This window comes from Ambystoma mexicanum, chromosome 5q (genome assembly GCF_040938575.1).
Source record: "Ambystoma mexicanum isolate Mex_15411 chromosome 5q, UKY_AmexF1_1, whole genome shotgun sequence".
In the NCBI taxonomy this organism is placed as follows: Eukaryota; Metazoa; Chordata; class Amphibia; order Caudata; family Ambystomatidae; genus Ambystoma; species Ambystoma mexicanum.
Window position 1 is genome coordinate 415,454,946 of NC_090933.1, and position 25,142 is coordinate 415,480,087.

The 25,142-nt window shown below is 47.5% G+C and overlaps 1 protein-coding gene across 4 annotated transcripts in view; it reads left to right on the plus strand.

The window, feature by feature from the left end:
* The window catches only part of RMC1 (regulator of MON1-CCZ1), a 1,737,150-nt gene that overhangs the window by 553,515 nt on the left and 1,158,493 nt on the right, over positions 1 to 25,142 (plus strand). For all 4 annotated transcript variants that reach the window (XM_069620905.1, XM_069620903.1, XM_069620904.1 and 1 more), the window contains exon 8: positions 21,683 to 21,772. In XM_069620905.1, coding sequence (XP_069477006.1) covers positions 21,683 to 21,772 — 90 coding nt within the window. The remainder of the gene's footprint in view (positions 1 to 21,682; positions 21,773 to 25,142) is intronic.

A 25,142-nucleotide genomic window follows, 5' to 3' on the forward strand; every position in this document is an offset into this window, starting at 1 on the left:
TTCCAACCAGATGGCATTTCTTTGTCGCCCATTTGTAATGCTGTTTTGTTTGCCCATCTACAAGATGCAGTGAAGTTTACTGTAACAATGTCTGCAAAAGAAAACACAAAATCAAATAAAACATTTAAGAAAGGTGTTCCTATAGAAGCATCTACAAAAAAAGCTCTTTTAAGAGCCGCCCCTTATAATGCACTTCCCCTACCCTGGTTGCACATTGTGCCCCCACGCATAATGAAAGCCACATCCAGGGATTTTCAGGATGGCGGCGATCGAAATGGGACTGTGGAGCCACAGGGATTGCGCAATAACGTTTCTGGGCGGGGTGTGTACGCAGAGGAGTGTTGTTCAGAACTGATACTGTTACATGGTGAGCAGTTCAATGTCATTGGTGGAAGCGGGTGGAACTTTTTAACAGTACGGAATGACGGTGTGCAGCAAAGAAGAAACTGGAAAGGGAAGAAGGAATGTTTCTGCTTCATTGGGACACTGCTCTCGCTGTCCTTGGGGAAACCCATGTGCGCTTAGTCCCCTTTGACGCTAGCTACCCATGCGATTGGGACAATGGGGAATATCACAGCTGCGGTTGCATGTGGCACAGCAAGGTCCGTTAATAATTTTGTCCATTACTCTGCGTACTCAGCCGGACTAACATTGTTGCTATTAGTTGCAGACGCATTATAGCACATCAGATTTGGTGCAGCATTACTTACAGGGCAAACTATGTGCCTGCTACTTTGTTCAGCAAAGCTGTAAACTGATTACTCACCACCTCCGGGGTGTGCCCTTTCGTAGGGTTGCTGTGGACAACCTTCACTCGGAAAGCAAGCCTGCATTGTACCAAACCATACATACATGTGCAACGGCACATTATGGTGTGTCTGTAAGCGTGCTGTAGTTTGCTCAACCCTGCACTTTCCCGCTGTTCAAGGGTCTAGTTCCTGTCCCCGAAATAAGGGCTCATGCCCAGAGTGGGTGCGGTTGCATGGTGACGTCGCCACTGTTCTCCTTTGGGACGGCTGTCCGCTGCACGTGTTTTGGGTGGAATACGCTGTACTCACGCGCATGGGTGTCCTATGCACACTATCGCGCTTTCTCTACTGACTAAAACTGCACCACACGTGTGCCAACAATTTAGGGAGACGCTGGGTATTTATAAGGTTCAGCAGGTGGGATGTTTATCTGCATAGCTACCTGTAGGATGTGGGTGAAAGCCCCAACCTAATTAACGTTCCTTCGCATATGCTGCACAGTGGCGATGTCCGCATGACACAGAGGAACAGACACACATGCGTGTACTTGCACTACGCATAAACGTCCAGGCATACATGCATTGATTGGTGGTGGACAACATGCAGACGTGTGGAGCATGCTGGCGGCGTACGGATATCTCCATTGCCATTGCAGATAGGCGGGACAGCTGCTTTGGCAGCTCGTTCTTTCTTCTCCTTTAAAGTAGCAATGCAGTAAGATTGGTGAAGGCAGACGTCCCTTCTGTTGTTGATGCATTCTGTTATGGTGTACTCCCTATGCCTTTGTCCTGTTTGCTTAATAGGTGCACAATTTGCAAATATACTCTTATTTTCCCTGCCAATTTTTGCACATGGTGCTGTTTGTCTGTTATTTGCATTTGGTGATTGGTACCACTATGTAACAGAGCACCTACCTTACTCAGCCGGTTGCATGCCACACAATCTCTGCAAACAGATGCATAATCCGCGACTGCTGTCCGCATTAACATGGTGCCAGCAGTTGCACTATGTTGCACAGTTCTTTTTTACACACTAAAGGTATCCTGCTAAAAACCAATGTAATTCACTGACAAAAAATATTGTTACAGGTACGTTATGGTTACAGGTAAAACCGAAAAACCTCCGAAATTCGCCAGTTATGGTAAGCTAAGCAACGATAACTCGCTCCACCACTGTGCACTGCTAGGACTAACACCCATAACATCAACAATGACATCACAAATGTCATTGATGACATCACATGTACATTCACATTTCATGAAGAGCCTCCACAAGGGATTGCCAATAGAATGTTGGCAGGAAACTATCGGAGGTCATTGGGAGAACTCTCATGAGTACATAATTAATTACGCAATGCATTGCTATAAACACCATTGGAGTCCAGAGTTCTTTCCAGCATAGGAAACAAGTCATACAGAAACGTTGTCATTGGGCCTCATTACACGGACGGCGGTAAGGGTTTACCGGTACCGGTAAGGATACCAGTGCCGGTAAACCCTTACCGCCTAACTACGAGGTCCTTTTGTGGGACCCTACCTTAACCGCTGGTTTTACCAGCCGTTAAGGACGAGTCCCGCAAAGGGACCTAGGAGATCATTACGGTACGGCAAATTTCGGTACCGTAATCACTGCCTTACCCATTCCCATTGAGCCCTGTGGGGGCACAAATGGGAATGGGGAAGGGCCATGGTGAATGGGGAATTACCGCCCCCACACACCTTGGAATAGGGCGGTAATTCCTCCATTCACCATGGCGGACTCGTTAAAATACCGGCAGCAACCATGGCGCTAATAGTGGCATGGTTACCGCCGTCCGTGTAATGAGGCCCATTGTCTGCAGCATGCACCATAGAGGTGCAATAATGACATTTTTTCCATGTTGGATAGTAAAATGATGAATGCGTTAGTGTCATAGTTTTGCGTACTGTGGAACTTGTAATAAGTAGCTAATAACGCCTCACTTACTACATACTTGTACTACTACACACATAGAGTCCACAACGCACACAAATAAGCCCATATACAGGGAAAGTAAAGTAGGCAAAAAAGCTGCAGTATTACCAGAAAGTGTACATAACCTAACTGGTTATCTTCATGCTCACAAATGATTGCTGTGTTTCAGGCCCGCTTCTTCCCTTATGTATATGTATCATATGCTGTGACTGACCCCTTAGGAAAGTAGTGTAGGCACATATGAGAAGGGTAAGGTCTACAAACATAGTACCTTTTGAATGTTTACTTCCTGACTGTCCGTGAAGAAAACCACCTGCCCTACATATGTCAGTGACCAAAGAAAGAGGGAGCCAGACATTTCATGTAGTCAGTGATGTCATCAATGACATTTGTGATGTCATCTTTGATGTTATGGGTGTTAGTCTTAGCAGTGCACAGTGGTGGTGCGAGTTATGGTTGCTTAGCTTACCATAACTGGCGAATTTCTGAGGTTTTTTGGTTTCACCTGCAACCATAACGTCCCTGTAGCAACGTTTTTCCATTGAAATTTTATAGGTTTTCACTAGTACAACTTAACCATAACGTCCCTTTTAACAACGTTTTTTGTCAGTGAATATATACATATATATATTTCTGAGGCTTGTGGAATCTGCTTGGATCACATGCTGTGCATAGGCCATTTAGTGGAAGCGTCAACACAGGGCGTGCCATTAATACTATCCCTAGTGTGACGTCCACTGTACCCATGATCCCTCACGCGTCTAGGACCCTCAGATTGTTTTTTTCCGCCATACTGGTTGGAAGCATTCCGCTGAGTTCCCTGGCCTTAGCTATACTTTTGCAAAAATATTGTTATATTTCCCCATTTCTCCACCCCAACGTCAAAACACTGAACATCCACACTTGACGCCGGCCCGGAGAAAGAATCGACCGTCGACAGCTGCACAACGAATTTGGGCCTCGGCCCTGCAAGTAGGGAGAGTGGGAGGGGGTGGACATATATAGGTACATTCTTATATATTCCCACACTTATTAGCCTGCTGCCACAAGGTGCGTATGGAGGGTACCCCTTTCCAATTTTGCCCCAAGTGCCACCGCAAGTACCCTTGGGTTGACAGACATGCCACGTGCAATCTCTGCTTACCAAGGGACCACCCCGAGGCTAACTGCAGAGCGTGTAGTAGGTGCAAACCGAAAACACTAAAGGACCGTTCGATCAAGCGTTGGGCCCACCACGCCAGGCGTCAAGAGGCCATGGCAGCGGAGGGCGCCTTCAACGATGGCAGCAACGCCATGCTTTCGGGCGACGAGGGCAACGTGGCGTCAATTGACAGCCAAGCGCAAGTCCCCGACCTCGGAAGGTCGTCCGGCAAGGCGGCTATGGGGAAGACCCCCGGCGACACAAGCGCTACCCACAGCACTTCCACAGAACACATGAAGTCCAACCGAGACTCGACACGCACGTCGAGTACTCGGAAAGAGGCACATAGAGAACGGTCCGAATCGGTGTTCTCTGGGCGTTCTCGATCTAGATCGCCGCATGACTCCAGGCAACCATCCACTGTTGCCAAGAGTGCCTCGCTCCCCAAGGTAACAGAGGTTCGATCGTCGGAAGACAAAGCCGACCTCTATCCCCAGACCGCACTCCAGGAGTCGGCGTCAACAGGCCGCGCAATGGCTGTTCCCGAGTCCCAACCTCCACACTCGAGAGATAGGGACGCTACCCCTGAACCTCGGCGCCAGGCGTCTAAAGGCTCTGAAGGGGCAAAAAAACAGGGTAAGCACTCTTCCACCGACGGGGTAGGGGAAAAACAACAAAGGAAGCAGTCTCAGCCTCCTTCCACACCTCAAAAACATTCTACTCCACATAAAGAGTTGGACAAGTCAAGATAAAACAGGGAAAGCCCTCCATGAAAGAATCATTCCCAGTTCAAGAGAATGGTCTAGTGATGACATAGACAGAGTCATGTCAAGGATGTCATCATTGGCAGATTTCTACGCCAAAAACCCTGAACACTTTCTCTATTATACCCCAGACGGGTCAATACCCTCAGGCTATAAGGATCCTATACCCCCAATTAAGAAGTCCCGGGTTGAAGCTCCTACTTCAGACCCCTTCTGTATACAGCCCTATTCTCAATATCAGGGAGATCCATCCTTTTGTGAGGATCCAGATTTGGGCATGTTGGAAGAACAAACTGGGACGGGCTACTATGGGGATGATGAGGACCAAGACGAGGAGGAGGACGACGACCCAGAAACCTACAGGGTAGATTCCCCGGTAGATAAAGGACCCCCGGTTACCGACTCCCCTGTTGCCAACCAGCCTCTCTTGAATGAAGTTCTGTCCAGCGCGGCAGAACACTTCCACATTGACACCCAGGGTGCTCGGGAAGAGAGGGACTTTGCCGAGGAGTTAGTGGGAGAAAGGAGACCTGTTGCCCAGGCCATCCCTATCCTTAAGTCAATACAAAGAAGGATAGACCCTTCCCTTGTTAATCCCAATCTCACCAGGGCGGTAAACCCCCAGAGTTGAGAAGCTTTTCAGGGCAGCCCAAACAGTCCCACTGTACATAAGGGGGCATCTGAAACCGGACTCCCTGGTAGTTACAAACACCCGTAAGAGGGCGGGAACACCCTTGTCATCGTCCGAAGCTCCTTCCGACAAGGAGAGCAAGAAGATTTATGGCTTGGGCAGGAAAGTAGCCTCCACCTCCGCCTACCAGGCAAGGATTGCCACTCCACCACCCTGCTGGCGAGTTACAACTGCCACCAGTGGGAAGAAGTGGCGGCACTCATAGATTCCGCCCAGAACTCTTAAAAAGCCAATTGGCACGAGTTTCGGCAGAAGGAAGAGCCGTGTCCGGTTGCATATTAAAAGCAACCTTTGATGCCGCGGATAATGCCGGCAGATTGATAGCAGAAGGTACTGTTATCAAGAGGCATGCTTGGTTGCGGCAGTCTGGGTTCAAAGCCGAAACCAAAGCATCACTGATAGATAAACCGGTGGAGCCGGATCTATTGTTTGGAAAGGCTGTTGAGGACGCGCTGAAAAATGCCAAGGACGAGTATGAGACACTCAAATCCCTAGGCCAACTAACCAATAAACCCCCTAACCAGAGAGGCAATGGCAATTTTCGTCACCCATGCAGACAAAATTCCCAGAGAGGGTCTACCTATTCCCAGGGGCAGGGTACACAATGGAACAACAGCCAGCAGTCTACCCAGGGTTATGGCAGGGGTAATAAGAGGATGTGGTAAAGGTAGAGGCGGCCCCAGTAGAGGCGGCGGCACGCCTCCACCAAAATAGTGACGCTCCGTTCAGGGTCCCTTCTCACGCATCCCAGGTAGGGGGACGCATTTCCAACTTCAGCCAAGCTTGGGAAGGGATCACATCAGACAGATGGGTGCTGTCCACAGTGTCCGCAGGATACTGCATAGAACTGTTAGAGCGTCCCCGAAACCACCCTACACGACAAAAAATACATTCTTTGGACCACCAGAAGATCCTCCTCGAGGAGATTGTCAATCTTCTAGCAAAGGACGCGATAGAACTCGTCCCGGGACAGCAGGTAAACAAGGGTATTTATTCAATTTACTTCCTTGTGCCAAAAAAAGATTTGACAATGCGCCCAGTATTGGACTTACGGCATGCAAACAAGTATATGAAGCCCCAAAAATTTTGCAGGACTACTCTCCAAGAGGTAACCCCCCTCCTAAAAAAAGGGGGATTACATGGCAACATTGGACATGAAAGATGCCTATTTTCATATTTCCATGTTCCCAGCGCACAGAAAGTACTTGCGCTTCAAAGTGGACAGTCGGCACTACCAGTTCAAGGTACTGCCCTTCGGGATATCTTCGGCTCCAAGGGTATTCACCAAGGTACTGGCGGTAGCGGCAGCACACCTACGCAGGGAGGCAATCCCGGTGTACCCTTACCTGGATGACTGACTCATCACGGGGGACACCCCAGTCATTTGCAGAACAAACATTCAACGGACGATCAACCTCCTCTTCGAATTAGGTTTCTCAATAAACGAGAAAAAATCAAGTCTGGTGCCAAGCACCTCCAAACAGTTCCTAGGAGCTATCCTAGACACGCAAGAGGGGTTGACCTTTCCATCAGAGGAAAGAATTCGGAATATACTGCTGCAAATTCCGCAATATCAGGCCGGTCGCCAGATAACGGTACGCAAAGCAATGCGTTTGCTGGGCATGATGGTGTCATGTATTTACCTGGTCCCCCACGAGCGCCTGCGCATGCGTCCCATGCAGGAATGGTTGGCGAAACGGTGGTCTCAGGCAAGTGGAAAGTGTGACGATCTAGTGGTCGTTTCGCCAACACTTGTACAAAGCCTTCACTGGTAGACGAGAGAAAATCTGTCCAAAGGGAAACCCTTTTACGATCCCGAGATACAGGCGGTAGTCACAACTGATGCATGCCTGACAGGGTGGGAAGCTCACCACCTCCACCACACAGCTCAGGGTCTCTGGTCTCACTCAGTGGCCAAGAATCACATCAACCTGCTAGAGCTTCTGGCAGTATTCAGAGCGCTTCAAGCGTTCGAGCCCTACCTGCTGAATCTGTCAGAGCAGATCTGGACGGACAGCACTACAGCCATGTTTTACCTGAACAAGCAAGGAGGGACTCCTTCGCCAAATCTGTCCAAGCTTGCCCAGAAAATTTGGATATGGGCACTCAGACGGAACATCTTCCTCTCATCTCAACATGCTCCAGGGGATCTCAATTCTCTGGCGGATGCTTTGAGCAGAGATCCACTCCCAGAGCAACATGAATGGTGTCTACAGAGAGAAATCGTAGAAGATATCTTCTCTCAGTGGGGTTTCCCCACTATAGACCTATTCGCCAGAAGCGGAAACAGACAGTGCCCAGAATTTGCATCCAGGTTCCCCCAGCCAGACTCCCAGGGGAACGCCCTGTGGATGAACTGGTCAGGGATGTTTGCGTACGCTTTTCCACCAACACCTCTCATCAGGAAGGTGGTCAACAAGATGAACAGAGAATCAATGACGCTTTTTCTAGTTGCTCCTATGTGGGCGAGACAACCGTGGTTCCCACACATACGCAGACTAGCGGTGTGCGAACCCATCAAACTCCCGGGGTGGTACAACCTACTGTCCCATCACCAAGGTCAAACAGTGCATCCTCAACCCAACTCAATGAACCTGGCAGCATGGCTCCTGAGGTCATAGAGTTCGGACATCTCAAATTACCACAGAGATGTATGGACATCCTAAAAGAATCTAGGAAACCAAACACGAGGCACTGCTACTTTGACAAATGGAAAAGATTCGTTATCTGGTGCCAGAATAAGCAAGTCAACCCAGTTGATTGCACTCCTTCCACAATTGTCACATACATGCTACACCTGCTGGATGCAGGACTGGTATTTAACTAACTGAAGGTACACCTGGCAGCGCTGTCTGCATACAACACCTCCCATAACAAGGTGTCATGGTGGAAGATACCAGTGGTTAAAGCTTTCATGGAAGGAGTAAAGAGACTTCACCCTCCTATTTCAAACCCACCACCAGGATGGGACCTTAACGTGGTGCTATCTAAACTCATGGGCCCCCCCATTCGAACCCATGCATAAAAGCAGTCTCAAACACCTGACCTATAAAACAGCCTTCTTAGTAGCAAAAACATCTATAAGAAGGGTCAGTGAAATTCAGGCTCTGTCAGTGCAGGATCCATTCTTTACAGTTCATAAAGATAAACTGGTTTTACGTACACACCCTAGGTTCTCACCTAAGTTTATTTCTAAATTCCACGTGAACCCGTCCATCGAGCTTCCGGCTTTCTTCCAAGACCCACAAAGCTCGGCTGAGGTGAAACTACACACCCTAAATGTGCGTTGGGCGGTCCTCTACTATGTAAACAAAACCAGACCGCTAAGGAAAACAGATCAGCTGTTTGTCTTCGTAGCTACAGCCAGAGAGGGAGATTGCGTCTCTAAAGGTGCCATCTCTGAGTGGTTTGTTAACTGTATCCAGCTGTGTTACTCTCTTTCTGAAAAAACTCTGCCTTTCACGCCAAGAGCCCACTCTACAAGAGGCATTGGGGCCACTCTGGCTTTCATTGCAAATGTACCCCTTGACACCATTTGCAAAGCAGCTACTTGGAGCTCTATTCACACTTTTACTCAGCACTACTGCATTGACACCCATTCCAAGACAGATACTCAAGTGGGACAAGCGGTTCTAAGACATGGTTCTAAGACATTTATTTGCTCATGACCCTTCTCACATCCCACCTCCTTCTTCTAACACTGCTGGCTAATCTATGCACAGCATGTGATCTAAGCAGATTCCACAAGCCTCAGAAGGGATACATTACTCACCGTAATCGTATTTCTGATGCTTGTATCTGCTTAGATTCACATGCAACCCACCCTTCCTCCCCTCTGAGAGAAGGCGCATGGATGCTTGTAGTCTTATCTATCTATCTGCTTGGATTATCTGTACTAACGCTACTACTCATGCTACCTCATGTCAGAAAAAAATACAATCTGAGGGTCCTAGACGCGTGAGGGATCATGGGTACAGTGGACGTCACATTATGTTTACGTTTATGTTTATTTTATTTATATAGCACTTTACGCCAAAGCGCTGTACATTATAACAACAATACAATAACAGTAGAAGCAGATACAAATATGAGTCAAACCATCAATACATCAACTAGAACAATTTTACAGCAGAGATAAATGAGGGAAAAATGGTGTAGAGTTGAATGGAGTGGGGAAGAGGAAGTGAGATAAGGTGAAGGCGAGAGAGGGGGGAAGAGGGGATAAAGAATAGACAAGGAGGAGGATAATAGACGGGTGGGTGGGAGATCAGGGCGGGGGAGGATCAGAGTATCAGGGAGGGGGGTGGAGAAGGAGAGATTTTAAGTAGAGACGAAAGGAGGAATAGGTGGGGATGGAGCGGATAGAGAGGGGAAGGGAGTTCCAGTGGAGGGGGGCAAGGAGCTGAAAGGAGCGAAAACGAGAGGAGGCACATGGGGACGGGGGAACAAGGAGAAGGAAGTGATCTGCAGATCTGAGGGAACGGGAGGGAGTATAGAATGAGATGAGAGAGGAGAGATAAGGGGGAGCAAGTTCATGGAGAGATTTAAAGACAAGACGGAGGAAGTATAATTTGAGTTGGGAATGAAAGGAAAGCCAGCCAAGCTGTGAGAGGGAGGAGGAGATGGAGTCTTTAGGTGAGAGTAAACAGAGGGTGCGGATGGCAGAGTTGAATAGTATAGTTTTACTATAGGGACAATAGGGATAGTATTACTGGCACACCCTGTGTCGACGCCCTTTTTGGAGTTTCGAAAAACAAACTGTAATACTCCACTAGATGTCGGCCTATGCACAGCATGTGAATCTAAGCAGATACAAGCATCGGAAATACGATTACGGTGAGTAATGTATCATATGTATATCTATATATATATCTATATATATATATATATATATATATATATATATATATATTTCTGAGGCTTGTGGAATCTGCTTGGATCACATGCTGTGCATAGGCCGACATCTAGTGGAAGCTGCAGAGTATTAGTTTGTTTTTCGAAACTCGAAAATGGGCGTCGACACAGGCGTGCCAGTAATACTATCCCTAGTGTGACGTCCACTGTACCCAAGATCCCTCACGCGTCTAGGATCCTCAGATTGTTTTTTTCCGCCATACTGGTCGGAAGCATCTTGCGGAGTCCCCTGGCCTTAGCCATACTTTTGCTAATTATTGAAGTTTAAAATTATTTATTGACATCCTTCCCCACCCCAACGTCGACCCTCGACACTCGACGGCTGGAGAAGACATCGACCGTCGGCTGCTGCACGACGGATCTGGGCCTCGGAAGGCCGCTGGCCTCGGCCCGGGCCTAGTAGGCCGCTGGCCTCGGCCCTGCAAGTAGGGAGAGTGGGGGGTGGTACATACTCTTCACTCTTGGTATATAGGTACACCTTATATATTTCCTACACTTACCAGCCCGCTGCCTCAAGGTGCGTATGGAGGGTACCCCTTTCCAATTCTGCCCCAAGTGCAACCGCAAATACCCTTGGGTCGACAGGCACGCCACGTGCAATCTCTGCTTGCCGAGGGACCACCCCGAAGCGAACTGCAGAGCGTGTAGTAGGTTTAAGCCTAAGACACTTAAGGACCGTTCGACAAAGCGTTGGGCCCACCACGCCAGGCAGGCGGCCATGGCAGCGGAGGGCGCCTTCAGCGATGGCAGCGACGCCGTACTTTCGGACGGCGAGGGCATTACGGCGTCGAAAGACCGCCGAGCGCAGGTCCCCGACCTCGGAAGGTTGTCCGACAGGGCGGCTATGGGGAAGACCCCCGGCGACGCAAGCGCTACACACCCTACACACACTAAGCACACTAAGTCCAACCGAACCTCGACGTCGACTTCTCGGAAAGAGGCACAGATAGAACGGTCCGACTCGGTGTCCTCTGGGCGCTCTCGATCGAGATCGCCTCATGACGCAAGGCAATCATCCACTCTTGCCAAGAGTGCCTCGCTCCCTAGATTAACGGAAGTTCGATCGTCCGAAGACGACTTCCACCCCCAGGCCGCGCTCCAGGAGACCGAGGCCGCAGTTAACACCAGCGAGGCCCCACGCTCGAAACACTCAGATACCTCTCCCGACCTTCGACGCCAGGCGTCGAAAGTCTCTGGGGCCTCCAAGGGACAGGGAAAACATTTTTCCACGCACGGGGAGGGGGGGAAACAGCGGAAAGCACAGCCTTCCACTCCTGTAAGACCATCCTTCCACCCTAAGCAGACAGACAAACACAAATCTACTGGGACATCAACATCCAGCAAGGGTACCCTTGATAAGTCCTCTAAGTTGCCTACTAAAGTCATACCCTGTTCCAAAGAATGGTCCAGTGAAGACATAGACAGGGTCATGTCAAGGATGTCTTCCTTAGCTGATTTTTATGACAAGAACCCAGAACATTTCCTTTCGTATGACCCTCAAGGGCCCACACCCTCAGGCTCCTCTGATCTTATCCCCCTAAGTAAAAAGGCCCGGTTCGAAAGACCTGAACCCTTCGAGGTGCAGCCTTACTCTACTCCACACCCTAGATACCAAGGACAGCCTTTCCCTGAAGGGGACCAGGAGTTTGAAATTATGGAGGAACAAACCGGGACTGAATACTATGCGGATGATGAGGACCTGGAGGAGGTAGAAGATGAGCAGGAAATTTACAGAGTAGATTCCCCGGTAGAGAGCGAAGCCCCAGTTACCGACTCGCCAGTTGATAACCAGCCCCTCCTTAATGAAGTTCTCGCTCGCGCAGCAGAACATTTTCACATCGACACCCACGGTGTACAGGAGGAAAGGGACTTCGCAGAAGAGTTGGTGGGAGAGAGGAGGCCGGTCGCTCAGACCATCCCTATCCTTAAATCCATCCAACGTAGAATAGATCCATCCCTGGTGAATCCTAACCTCACCAGAGCCGTCAACCCCAGAGTCGAAAAACTTTTTCGGGCAGCCCAGTCTGACCCTCTTTATATAAGAGGACATCTTAAACCAGACTCCCTAGTGGTTACCAACACTCGGAAGAGGGCTGGGACACCCTTATCGTCGTCAGAAGCTCCTCCCGACAAGGAGAGCAAAAAACTGTATGGGTTTGGCAGGAAGGTAGCCTCAACGTCCGCCTACCAGGCAAGGATTGCAAACTCCACCACCCTGTTGACAAGTTACAACTGCCATCAATGGGAAGAGGTTGCGGCGCTCATAGCCTCTGCTCCTGAACCGGTAAAGGGCCAGTTGGCTCGGATCTCGGCAGAAGGGAGAGCCGTGTCTGGTTGCATATTAAAAGCAACTTTCAACGCCGCGGACAACGCAGGAAGATTGATAGCAGAAGGTACTGTTATCAAGAGACATGCGTGGTTACGGCAGTCGGGGTTCAAAACAGAAACCCAGGCTTCATTAATAGACAAGCCGGTGGAACCCGATCTATTGTTTGGGAAAGCGGTCGAAGACGCACTTAAGAATGCCAAGGACGAATACGAGACTCTCAAATCCCTTGGCCAGCTTACCAACAAACCCCCTAACCAGAGGGGGAACAATAATTTTCGTCGCCCACGCGGCCAAAATTCACAAAGAGGCAACTATGCCCAAGGACAGGGTACACAATGGAACAACAACCAGCAGTCTACCCAAAGTTACGGCAGGGGTAACAAGAGAGGTCGTGGAAGAGGCAGAGGCAGCCCCAACAAGGGAGGTGGCACGCCTCCACCAAAGCAGTGACGCTCAGTTCAGGGTCCCTTCTCACGCAACCCCAGTAGGGGGACGCATTTCCAACTTCACCCAGGCTTGGGAAGGGATCACCTCAGACAGATGGGTGCTGTCAACAGTGTCCACAGGATATTGTATAGAATTACTGCAGCGTCCCCGGAACCACCCTCCACGACAAAGAATACACTCCTTAGAACATCAGAAAATCCTTCTCGAGGAGATCGCCATTCTGATAGAAAAGGACGCGATAGAACTCATCCCAGGACACCAGGTAAACAAGGGTATCTATTCAACTTACTTCCTTGTGCCAGAGAAAGATTTGACAATGCGCCTAGTATTGGATTTACGGCCTGCCAACAAGTATGTCAAGCCCCAAAAATTCCATATGACCACGCTACAAGAGGTAATCCCCCTCCTAAAAAAGGGGGATTACATGGCAACCTTGGATATGAAAGATGCTTATTTTCATATTTCCATGCTCCCAGCGCACAGAAAATACTTGTGCTTCAAGGTGGACAGTCGCCACTACCAATTCAAGGTACTGCCCTTCGGGATAGCTTCAGCACCAAGGGTATTCACCAAGGTACTGGCGGTGGCAGCTGCACACCTACGCAGGGAGGCAATCCCAGTGTACCCTTATCTGGACGACTGGCTCATAACGGGGGAAACCCCAGGAATTTGCAGGTCAAACATTCAGAGGACTATCGACCTCCTCCACGAATTAGGCTTCTCTATCAACGAGAAGAAGTCAAGTCTGGTGCCAAGCACCTCAAAACAGTTCCTAGGAGCAATCCTAGATACTCAGAAAGGGTTGACCTTCCCTTCGGAAGAGAGAATTCGGAATATACTACTGCAAATTCCACATTATCAGTCAGGTCAACAAATAACGGTACGCAAAGCAATGCGGTTACTGGGCATGATGGCGTCATGCATTTACCTGGTCCCCCACGTGCGTCTGCGCATGTGTCCCATACAGGAATGGTTGGCGAAGCAGTGGTCTCAGGCAAGTGGTCAGTGGGAGATCTAGTGGTCGTTTCGCCAACACTCGTACAGAGCTTACACTGGTGGACAAGAGAGAATCTCGCAAGGGGAAAACCCTTTTACGATCCCGAAGTACAGACAGTGGTGACTACAGATGCATGCCTGACTGGGTGGGGAGCTCACCATCTCCACCACACAGCTCAGGGGCTCTGGTCTCACTCAGTAGCCAAGAACCACGTCAACCTGCTAGAGCTTCTGGCAGTATTCCGAGCGCTTCGGGCGTTCGAGCCCCATCTGCTAAACTTGTCGGTGCAGATCCGGACTGACAGCACGACAGCCATGTTCTATCTGAACAAACAAGGAGGGACTCGTTCGCCAAATCTGTCCAAGCTTGCCCAGAAATTCTGGATATGGGCACTCAGACGGAACATCTTCCTGTCATCACAAAATGTTCCAGGGGAGCTCAATTCCCTAGCGGATGCCCTAAGCAGAGACTCCCTCCCAGAAGAACACGAATGGGTCCTTCACAGAGATATCGTAGAAGATCTCTTCTCTCAGTGGGGTTTCCCCACTATAGACCTATTCGCCACAAGCGAAAACAAACAATGCCCAGGATTTGCATCCAGGTTCCCCCAGCCAGACTCCCAAGGGAACGCCCTGTGGATGAACTGGTCAGGGATGTTTGCGTACGCTTTTCCACCAACTCCTCTCATCAGGAAGGTGGTGTACAAGATGAACAAGGAATCGATGACGCTCATCCTAGTTGCTCCCATGTGGGCGAGACAACCATGGTTTCCACACCTACGCAGGATGGCGGTGTGCGAGCCCATCAAACTCCCAGCCTGGTACAACCTACTGTCCCAGCAACAAGGTAAAACAGTGCACCAGGAACCCAACTCAATGAACCTGGCAGCATGGCTCCTGAGGTCATAGAGTTTGGGCATCTCAATTTACCACAGAGGTGTATGGACATCCTAAAAGAATCCAGGAAACCAAACTCAAGGCACTGTTACTTTGACAAGTGGAAGAGATTCGTTATTTGGTGCCAGAATAAACAAATCAACCCAGTTGATTGCACTCCTTCCAACGTTGTAACATACATGCTCCACCTGCTGGACGCAGGTTTGGTTTTTAACTCTCTGAAGGTACACCTGGCAGCCCTCTCGGCTTACACCACATCCCATAACAAGGTATCGTGGTGGAAAGTACCAGTAGTTAAAGCCTTCATGGAAGGAGTAAAGAGACTTCACCCTCCTATTTCGAACCCACCGCCAGGATGGGACCTCAATGTGGTGCTAGCTAAGCTCATGGGGCCCCCCTTTCGAACCCATGCATAAAAGTAGTCTCAAACACCTGACTTATAAAACGGCCTTCTTAGTAGCCATTACCTCTATAAGAAGGGTCAGTGAAAATCAGGCTCTGTCAGTGCAGGATCCTTTCTTTACTATCTACAAAGACAAACTGGTTTTACGCACACACCCTAGGTTCTCACCTAAATTTATATCTAAGTTCCATGTAAACCAGTCCATCGAGCTTCCGGCTTTCTTCCAGAACCCGCAAAGCTCAGCGGAGGTGAAACTACACACCCTTGATGTGCGTAGGGCGGTCTTCTACTATGTAAATAAAACCAGACCGCTAAGGAAAACAGATCAACTGTTTGTCTCCGTAGCTACTGGCAGAGAGGGGGATCGCGTCTCTAAAGGCGCGATCTTGAAGTGGATTATCAACTGTATACAGCTGTGTTACTCTCTTTCTGAAAAAACTCTGCCTTTTACGCCAAGGGCCCATTCTACTAGAGGCATTGGGGCCACTCTGGCTTTCATTGCAAATGTTCCCCTCGACACCATTTGCAAAGCAGCTACTTGGAGCTCTATTCACACTTTTACTCAGCATTACTGCATTGACACTCATTCCAAGACAGATACACAAGTGGGACAAGCGGTTCTAAGACACCTGTTTGCTCATGACCCTTCTCACATCCCACCTCCTTCTTCTGGTACTGCTCGCTAATCTATGCACAGCATGTGATCTAAGCAGATTCCACAAGCCTCAGAAGGGATACATTACTCACCGTAATCGTATTTCTGATGCTTGTATCTGCTTAGATTCACATGCGACCCACCCTTCCTCCCCTCCGAGAGAAGGCGCATGATTGCTTGTAGTCTTACCTTTCTGTCTATCTGCTTGGATTATCTGTACTCACGCTACTCCTCATACTTCCTCATGTCAGAAAAAATACAATCTGAGGATCCTAGACGCGTGAGGGATCTTGGGTACAGTGGACGTCACACTAGGGATAGTATTACTGGCACGCCTGTGTCGACGCCCATTTTCGAGTTTCGAAAAACAAACTGTAATACTCCGCAGCTTCCACTAGATGTCGGCCTATGCACAGCATGTGAATCTAAGCAGATACAAGCATCAGAAATACGATTACGGTGAGTAATGTATCCCATATATATATATATATATATATATATATATATATATATCTATATATATCATATCCAATATAGGGAGCACTTCAGATTGTTTGGGTTCTTGATTTTACTGAAATTTCAAATACATTTCAATAAGTTAATGTATATAAAAGGATACACACGATTCTCACTCATTGCTTGGAACACTTGGATTAACAGTGTGTGGTAGGTTGGTAGGCTGAGACGGACCAGGGTTCACCATTTTAAACAGTGTTTGTTCAAAATAAAGAAGAAAAGGTCTTACTTTCCCATATGTAAGGGTTGCCCTACCTAACAAAATGAAACCTAGGGAGCTTGTCGTCGGTGTTAAAACCCAGAAGAAGTGTCTGTCGTCAGCCCCAAAACTAACCTATATTGGCCCTAATACTAAACCAAAGACCTGGAGAAGGACTCCCTTCTCCTGGAACGGAAAGATAGCTTTCCAATGAACATTTTCCTTTTCAACATAGAATCTTCAAATAGTGCCTGGCAAGTTTCTTCACCAGTTCGTTTAGTTCTCTTCTAGGACTTTTCCACATCCTGCTCTTTAACACTCGTTGTTTCCTTGACTTCCTATCCTGAGGGGTATTGACCCCTATCTTTTCCTGTATCTTGTTCTTATCAATTAAGTCTCTCGCTCTTTTGTATTATTGGTTCCACCTTTATGAGATCACTTCCTATGTCTCTTTGCTTCCTTGTTCCCTCCTTGAGGTCTGTGCATTGTACCCAGCTGTCAGATTCCCTCTTCTTAAGGCTTTCAATACTATTGGGATGAGTAGGAAGAGCCCCGTAGTTATCCTCACTCTTCTTCTTATTCTCTGTACTACTGGGATGAGTAGGAAGAGACCCGTGGTTATTCTCACTCCTCTTATAATTATCGGTACTACTGGGATGAGTAAGAAGAGTCCTGTAGTTTTTCTCACTCTTCTAATCTTGCCAGTTACGGTTAAGCCAGTCACTATAGCCGCCCCTCTCCCTGGGTCTCTTGCTATTCCCTTACCTTCCTGAATTCGGGTTCCTGTCACCGGGTTGGCATCCCTCTCTTGGGAATTAATTTTGTTGGTGCAGAATGTCTCTCGTACTTCTGTTCATTCTGCTTCCCAGTACGTCTTGGTATATTTTGTGGATTATGGTATCGGCTCCGAGAGGATTTCTCTCGTCGTTATCCTCTTGGCCACCTCACGGCAGGAGAGCTTCACTTCCCTGCTTCAGTTCCTTCTCAGGTACTGCTCAAGATACCACCTCCACTGACAGTATCGGCATGGAGAGGATTGAAGGCACCCCCATGAATGCTCACACCAGAGAGAATAGAACCCGATAGGGAAGAAAGGTCCAAGTCAATCTTGTAAGGACAACAAGTTTAATGTCACACGCAGATGAGAGCAACAGCAAAGAACTCTGCTGCTAAGAATGTTCTGCCGAAAAGTAATACAAGCAGAATCTTATACAGCAAAACATCGTCATAAGTGAAGCAATACATACAGTAAAAACCTGCACGGCTGATTGGATGGACCCTATACAGGTACCACCTTTATCCATGAGGGATGCCAGTTTATTGGTTCCAGCCTAACCGTCTGTCTGTCTTCCATCATGTGGGTGCTGCAGAGCTCATCTTCTCACATTGAAGGTCAGAAAACAAATTAATTATACTCCTGCTATACAGCTTGTTTTATCACTCATACTGTGCACTTGGGAAGACCTCAAGACGGACACACAGAAGGTTCTGGGGCACTCTAACCTTCACACACACATTTCACTCACTACCTCTGTGCCATCCAGATCCAAGGTCTCCCCTCGTTTTGAACTATAATGTATTCCTCCCAGCACCTCGCAATAAAAAATCACACGATTGTCGCTCAACGATGTGCCCTGTCAATCCTCTTTGAACTTTTCAGGACTTGTTACTTTGGGGTTGGTGGTCAGAGGGCACCAGGTGTCATGGAATTCAGAGATCTTAAGGTTTAGTCAGTTATATGGACTATAACTGGTGGTCACTTGGGAATGGGCCGGGTCATGCTTTGGCCATTGTGAGATAACATGCACACCAGCCGCCGGTCTCTGATCGCGGCCTTGCAGGGCACATTCCACTTGGGTGAAAAACACATCTTTGCAACACTTTCAAGAACAATGAATAAACAGTGTGGCGGGTGGGTGTGCGGACTGTCCTCATGGGAGCTCAGGCATTACTGCAGATTTCTGTAACCTCGTATATTTGGGCCTAGTGCATGTAATGCTGCATTTGCCGCGCAAGCCTTCTCTTCTACCTAGGATTATTAGTGTCTACGCAGAATAGCGATGCCGCCCGCACCTTGGGCGTCATCGCTATTGTAGTTAAATTGTATTTGATTATATTAACATGTGGTCCTGCTGGACGAGAAGGCGTCCCTCTCACTGCCACCCCCTTTCCTCCCCCATCCACCTGGCTCATCATAGTGCCTCGAACACATCTTGCCTTAATTTAAAGTGCCTAGAAGAGGGGGGCAGGGAGGGAGGCTGCCTCCTTCACAACAATATTTTCTTCTCTCACCATCCTCCGGTCACCACTTTTCACGAGTGAGTCCTCCTGGGCTGCTCGTCCACTTTGTAGCCTCTTGGTAGGCTTCCTCCACATAGGTATTTTTGGGCACCTGTTCCTCTGTGCTTCTTGTCTGTCTGGAGGTCAGCGTCACTGCCTCCTCATTGCCAGTTTGTAACACCTAGGTCTCTCTTCGTTAACCATAGTACTCAATTCATTTTTATTATCCTTTCCTTGGTTATCCCCAGTGCATGTCATAGTCAATCTTCTCTTGTATTGGAGTGCTCTTCATCATTCGCTCCCTCCTCATAGTCTGAGTCTACCAACTGAGGTCTCAATATTACTCCCTCACTCTTCTTCTTCAGTATTTTTGTCATATTGTATTGGGGTACAATAACAAACAGTGTTCTGATCTTAAATATTATTTGGAAGCCTAGATGTCACTGGTGATCCATGGATAAGTGCTTTTGGGAGTTCTGTATGGAATGGGAGTCCTTGTCCCCAGTTGGGGGAGTCTCTCCCTGTGAGGTCCCGCTTACCGCCATCCCTAGGGGGGCATATCACGTAGTGGCCTCACTTCCCTAGCCTCACAAGGAAAGGCTCCTCCCTAGGGAGAAGTGACTGAATCCCACGATTTGTCACAAGTGCCACAATGATCATGAATAAGCACCATTACAATTCTCAGAACCTAATGTGTAAGGCACGCTGCCATGAAGTCCATTTGAAGAGTTGCATGTAGTGGCTGAGGATCATCTTCAGATTTGTAGGCCGTACCGGTGGAGTTCTCACGGCAAAAGGTTTTTTCTTGCAAAGTTGGCCTCACTTGACAGTGATGGCAGGCACACCAAATGGAAATGTGTCTTCCATTCTGCTTTGTTCTAGATCTGGTGAATTTTTGTTCCTGGTATCAGTTTTCTCCACCATTTCTTGCTGGCTTTGCCTTGATGGCATTTCCTCGTCCATGTATTCCGGTTCATACATGAACCCCTGAATACTGCCAATGATAATTTATGGATAAAAACAACAAAAAAAGTCAATGTAGAAAAGGAGAAAAAAGGGAAATTACATTTAAAATCAAATATGAATTGATGATCGGCTTAAAAAAGAGTGAAGTTTGTCAAGTATGTCGATTCCGGTATAGGTACTGATGGCCTAAATAAGACTATAAATGTTCTATTGGGCCGTTATCACAAAAAGACATCAGTAGAGCAATTACGCAAATTATCATATATTTGACTTGTAAGCCCATAAAGGCGTGCACTTATCAGGAGCAGAAACACACAAGTAAAAGTACTTGTTGTTTTGAAGGTGACTGTGTAGTAAGTAGCAGTATATAACAACACGAACAACAAAACATAATTATACCGGCAATGGAGAAAGGGTTTGTTATATTAAAGGTAGTGGATTCTTGCTCATTTCCATGGATACATTTCAATTCATTGCATACAGAGGACGTTTAGCTCCATTGTGCAGTAATGTCATGACAAGAGGAGATGCATAGTGTATGTGGCAGTTGTCACATGCTGTCCCATGTGCTATCCGTTATTGCCGCCAGGGCACTTAACCTTAGGTCGATCGTGCAGCTAGTTACATTATAACAAGATGGCAGTTGGAGACCAGTGCGGTTTTCAGATATCTGTAAAAAATGTAAGTGAAGCTCTGTAAAAAAATTATTGAAAACATTGATAATGGTACAGTGCTGAGGGGAGTATAATTATTTTAATTAAACACGCAAGTGACCTACCCCTTTAAGCAAACTGTATCTTCCAATTTTCTTCATTGTGCCTCACTTATCCATTTTGATTAACTGCTGCATAAAATTAATGACAAGTTTGATGCACAGGTGCATTAATATACACCAGTTTTCATAAAGCTCTTTGCAGTTTAGTGCTATCTTGTTCTTTGTATACATGGTAATATTTCTTAAGAAAGGTATTGAATTAAGTCAATTTCATGTTGGATCAGTTACGGGTTTGCTGGTATTCGAGTGCATGGAAGCAGTCGAGGCTATTCCTCTTTGATGTTTCTACAGCCCTCTTCAGTGTGACAATGTGATCATTATTTTCTAGGATGCTAGTTACTTTCAGATTTCAAAATAGAAAAACAAATTCTGAGACATTGAACAATTCTATAGTTGACCTTCGAGTTCAACAGATGATTTTATGCTGAGATTGCTTGAATATTTGCATGGTTACAGTGATGTAATGCACTCGAGTCTTAAGATGTTGCAAGGAAGCAATCATTTGAGAGTAGTTGTAGTTAACCTATTACGTCTATGTGCAAGTCTCCTTGTTTAATTGCCATACCATTACGGTCTCCCACCAGACCCATACCCTTGTTAGCAAATGATGACTCGTCCACCGTTCTCTGTAGGTTAAGGAGAACTGACAAGTATAGACAAGTATAGTTAACTATTGGTCCAGTTTAAGACTCTGTATGTCAATGTGGGTGTCATTTTGGATGCTGGCATCCACCATTTTTGACTTTGTTGCTTCTCCATTTTCTATTACATTGACAATATATTAAGATATCTACAAAGGCAGGGATGCAGAACTCTGGGTTAGAACATCGGAGCAAAGTGGTGTTGTATCCTGCAGATGCCACCATCAGTAGGACGTTGCTGGGTTCCTTGCATCTGTGTACTTCCAAATCAAATTTTTATGCATCTTTGTAGTGATATTACTCTGCATTTGTCATTATGGTAGGAAATAATTAACAATTTACTTAAGAAAAATATTATTTTTGTAGATATGGGCAGCTGTTTGTTCTATTTCTAAGGCATCACTGGAGAACACCAAACAGCAATGGAGCAGAAGTTGTCTTATATCATCTGCCAAGGTATGTTTTTTTTTCCAAATAACTTTTTTGTTTTACACAGTATAACATGACGTTTATCATTGGACATCATGCATCTGCTCATTTCGTGATATCTTGAGTAGCATTTAGAGATGAAGAATAGGTCCATCTGAAATGTACTACTAGGTCAGCAAGCATATCGGGTGGGTTAGATAGCATTGTTACATACTGGTTTCTAAATAAGATATTAGACGATGTGAGCTTTCAGTGAACACCTTTAGTGGTCATAGTGTGCCGTATGGAGTATATAATGCATCCCAAAGCGGGGGTCCTTGGCCCAGCTACCTTCACAATCAGTGCATGGAAAATCATGGAATATTGCCTCATGTTTAAAGATTTGTGATGTACCCTGGAGAGGGAGGAGTGGCCGGGGTGAAAGGGGAACCATTGGCTTCAACACAGCAAATTAAAAAGTGGATAGATCCTTTTAGATATTTGGGTAATCGATTGGTAAGAGATGCTAATTTTTTTTCACTTGCCATCACAAACAAGACCCTGTTCTACCACTCGCTAAAATATTGGGGGCATGTGGAGATTTATATTGGTGGGCAATAATGAGGTGAGCGGCCACTAGAGTGAGATGTGACCAGAACAGTAAACTGACCTTGTCAAGAGGGGTGGGGACCCCTCTCATCCTGGGTTGGAAGGTTTACCAGGGTGGAAGCCAGATCCTTTGCTAGTCCAGAGGGGGCAGCAAGCGTTTGGGAAGGCCCCTGTTCTTGTCCCCTCCCTAAGTGCCTGTATGTGAGTGGGCTGTGTACCACTGTTAATCACCCCATACCTCTGTGTGAAGATGCTGGCCAGTTTTTATTCTTCCCGTTTCAGGCCAATACATTCAGCAGTGATAATGGCGGTCTGCCCGCAACATGCCAACCCATGAGAGCCTTCAGAGAGACCACTTCAGACATAGTGGGAACAGGAGGGAGAACTGCAATGCTGCGTAGCGGTGACCATATGCGGTGTAGGGGCATTGTATGCCGACAGCTGACACCAACACACGCAGACGGAGCAGCTGCGGCATGACTCCCTAAGACAGACTTTAAAAAAAACAGCTGCAGGGCGGCTTCTGGCCATGGACACAAGAAAACGTACATATGATTCAACCATGGTGTGACCCCCTGACACAAACTGTAACATCTCCCAGCGTGGGCCACCATTGGCCCAACATGGCAGACTTGCGAGATAAAAATGGGGTCCTTGCCCCCTTTGTATGATTCTGATGCCTGTAACACTTCCCAGGGGGGTAAGACAAGGTGAGATTGGCCTCGGAAAGCAGTGCGAGAACACCATTTCGAGAATGGGGAGGATAAAGCTGGGGATTGGACACAGGAAGGTGTGGGTTGTTCGGGTAAGATCAGAGGAGGAAAAGTTGGAAGACCAAGAGTCCAGACGGTGGAGTGGCAGCAGTGGACAGGGGCGTGGAGACGAATTTCAGAAAATGTGTCGGGTATTGGTTGGTGAGAGCAACTGGTAGTGTGTTCTGAATGGGCCTATAAGGTAGGTGAGTGAGAGTATTAGTGAAAGAGTAGAGGGTGAGTGGACAGTGACTGAGAGTGACAGGAGGGCGATTGAGTAGAACGTGGGTTGGAGTAGTAGTGGAGTGGAGCAGATATGGAGAGACTAGTAGTCTTGTGGAGAGGGCAGAATATCAATTGAGGAAGTAGGGACAGAGAAGGAAGATGCAAGGGGGAGGGAAGAAAAGGGGTGGCGTTGGAGAAAGGAGAGTAGCTGGAGGGAAAGAAAGTGATAGAGAGCTGAAAGGAGAGGAACATCACGGCGTGAAACGAAAGAAATGGAGTGGGCTGGAGCATCTGGAAAGCACAACCCCATGACCCTTTTAGAACGTGCATGAAAACAAACTAGGTCACACCTGGGAAGTCCCAGAGGGAGGTCATATAGCTAATGTGGTTGCCTTGGTGGCCTAAGGAACGGGGAGAGCAACCCACTTTGCCACCTGTTATCTTACAGAAATGAGGTAGCGGGTAAGACCTCACTCCTTTCTTTGTAAACTTTGAAAGCGTTGCATATACTGCAGGCTAATTTAGGGATAGATGGGCCAGGGAGGTTGCCCCATTGCCCGGGGGGGAGAGGTATCCCAGCGAGCCTTTCAAACACTCAACTGGGATGGTAGAGCCCCCAATAAAGAATTTAAACAAGCATATTCGAGCAACTGAGTGGAGACCAAGGACACTTGCATATGGATGAGACATATACGACAGACGGGGAGAAGCCAGATGTCAAGTGAGACCTGTTAAACAAGTGGACAGCTAATAAAACATTTGAATAGGTGAAGGAAATACTGGTACTGGAGCAGTTTGTTTACTGACTGCACCCATATTTACAAAAAGTGGTTTGGCAGTTTAATGAATCGATACTCGAGTATGCAATCCATACTGCCAATGCACATCAGAGAGCCCTGAATTCTCTGGAAGCCATTGGCAGAACAAAGAAATACCCCCTGAAACCAAACCATCATCAAGAGGGTGAGAGGACAGTCCCACAGTGAGGCAGCCAACCACCACCAACCTTAACAGTGACACTAAGACAAGGACCCTGTGACGAATCTGCAGACTTCGTCCCTTCTTAACTACGGGGAGACATCCCCTTTGAGGCTAGGAAAGTGAGCCCGCTAAACAAAACCCTCCCTAGGGGTTTGGGAAAGCGGGACCTCTCTGGCAGTGACTCCCCTCGTGTGGACAAGGACTCAATTCCCATTCAGCACTCCCTTTACCTTGAGTATTATTTGCCTAGATGGGAGTAAGAGAAACTGATAGTGCATCAAAATGTTGGGCTCAAAACAACCCTCACATTACCTGTGTTTGGCTCAAGGTAATGCTGAACTGTCCATAGGCTGGACAGCTGACTGAGAACAATACGCCCCTTTGAAGTCACAAGGCGAGAATAAGGGTCCAACAACCCTTGAATGGAGGGAGACAAACCATACACAGATGCGAGCCTCTGACGTGTGGACGTCGACAAGGAGTGGAGCCACACTGAACAGTGGAGCCCACTGTGGCGCAGAGTGAAGCAGACAGCAAAGGGAGACATCACAAGCCCGCTACAGAGACATGCAGGGCCATAGAATCTAAGTCTGCACAGAACAAAACGTACCTGGAGGCATGACCACACCAAGGACGTTGTGGGACCGGTGCCCACATTATTTTTTGTGGGGTTTCTAAAAACAAGTCCTCCAATTTAGTGGTTTCTCGGGTGCCTACTTTTCTAATTGATAGATGGGAATTCCAGTGTGTTGTAAGTCAGAAATAGGGGACGGGATAGGGTTGCGTGTTTGCTGAATGTTTCCTGAATATTTCTTTATTATAAAACACAATGCCTAAACTGTCGCTAAGCG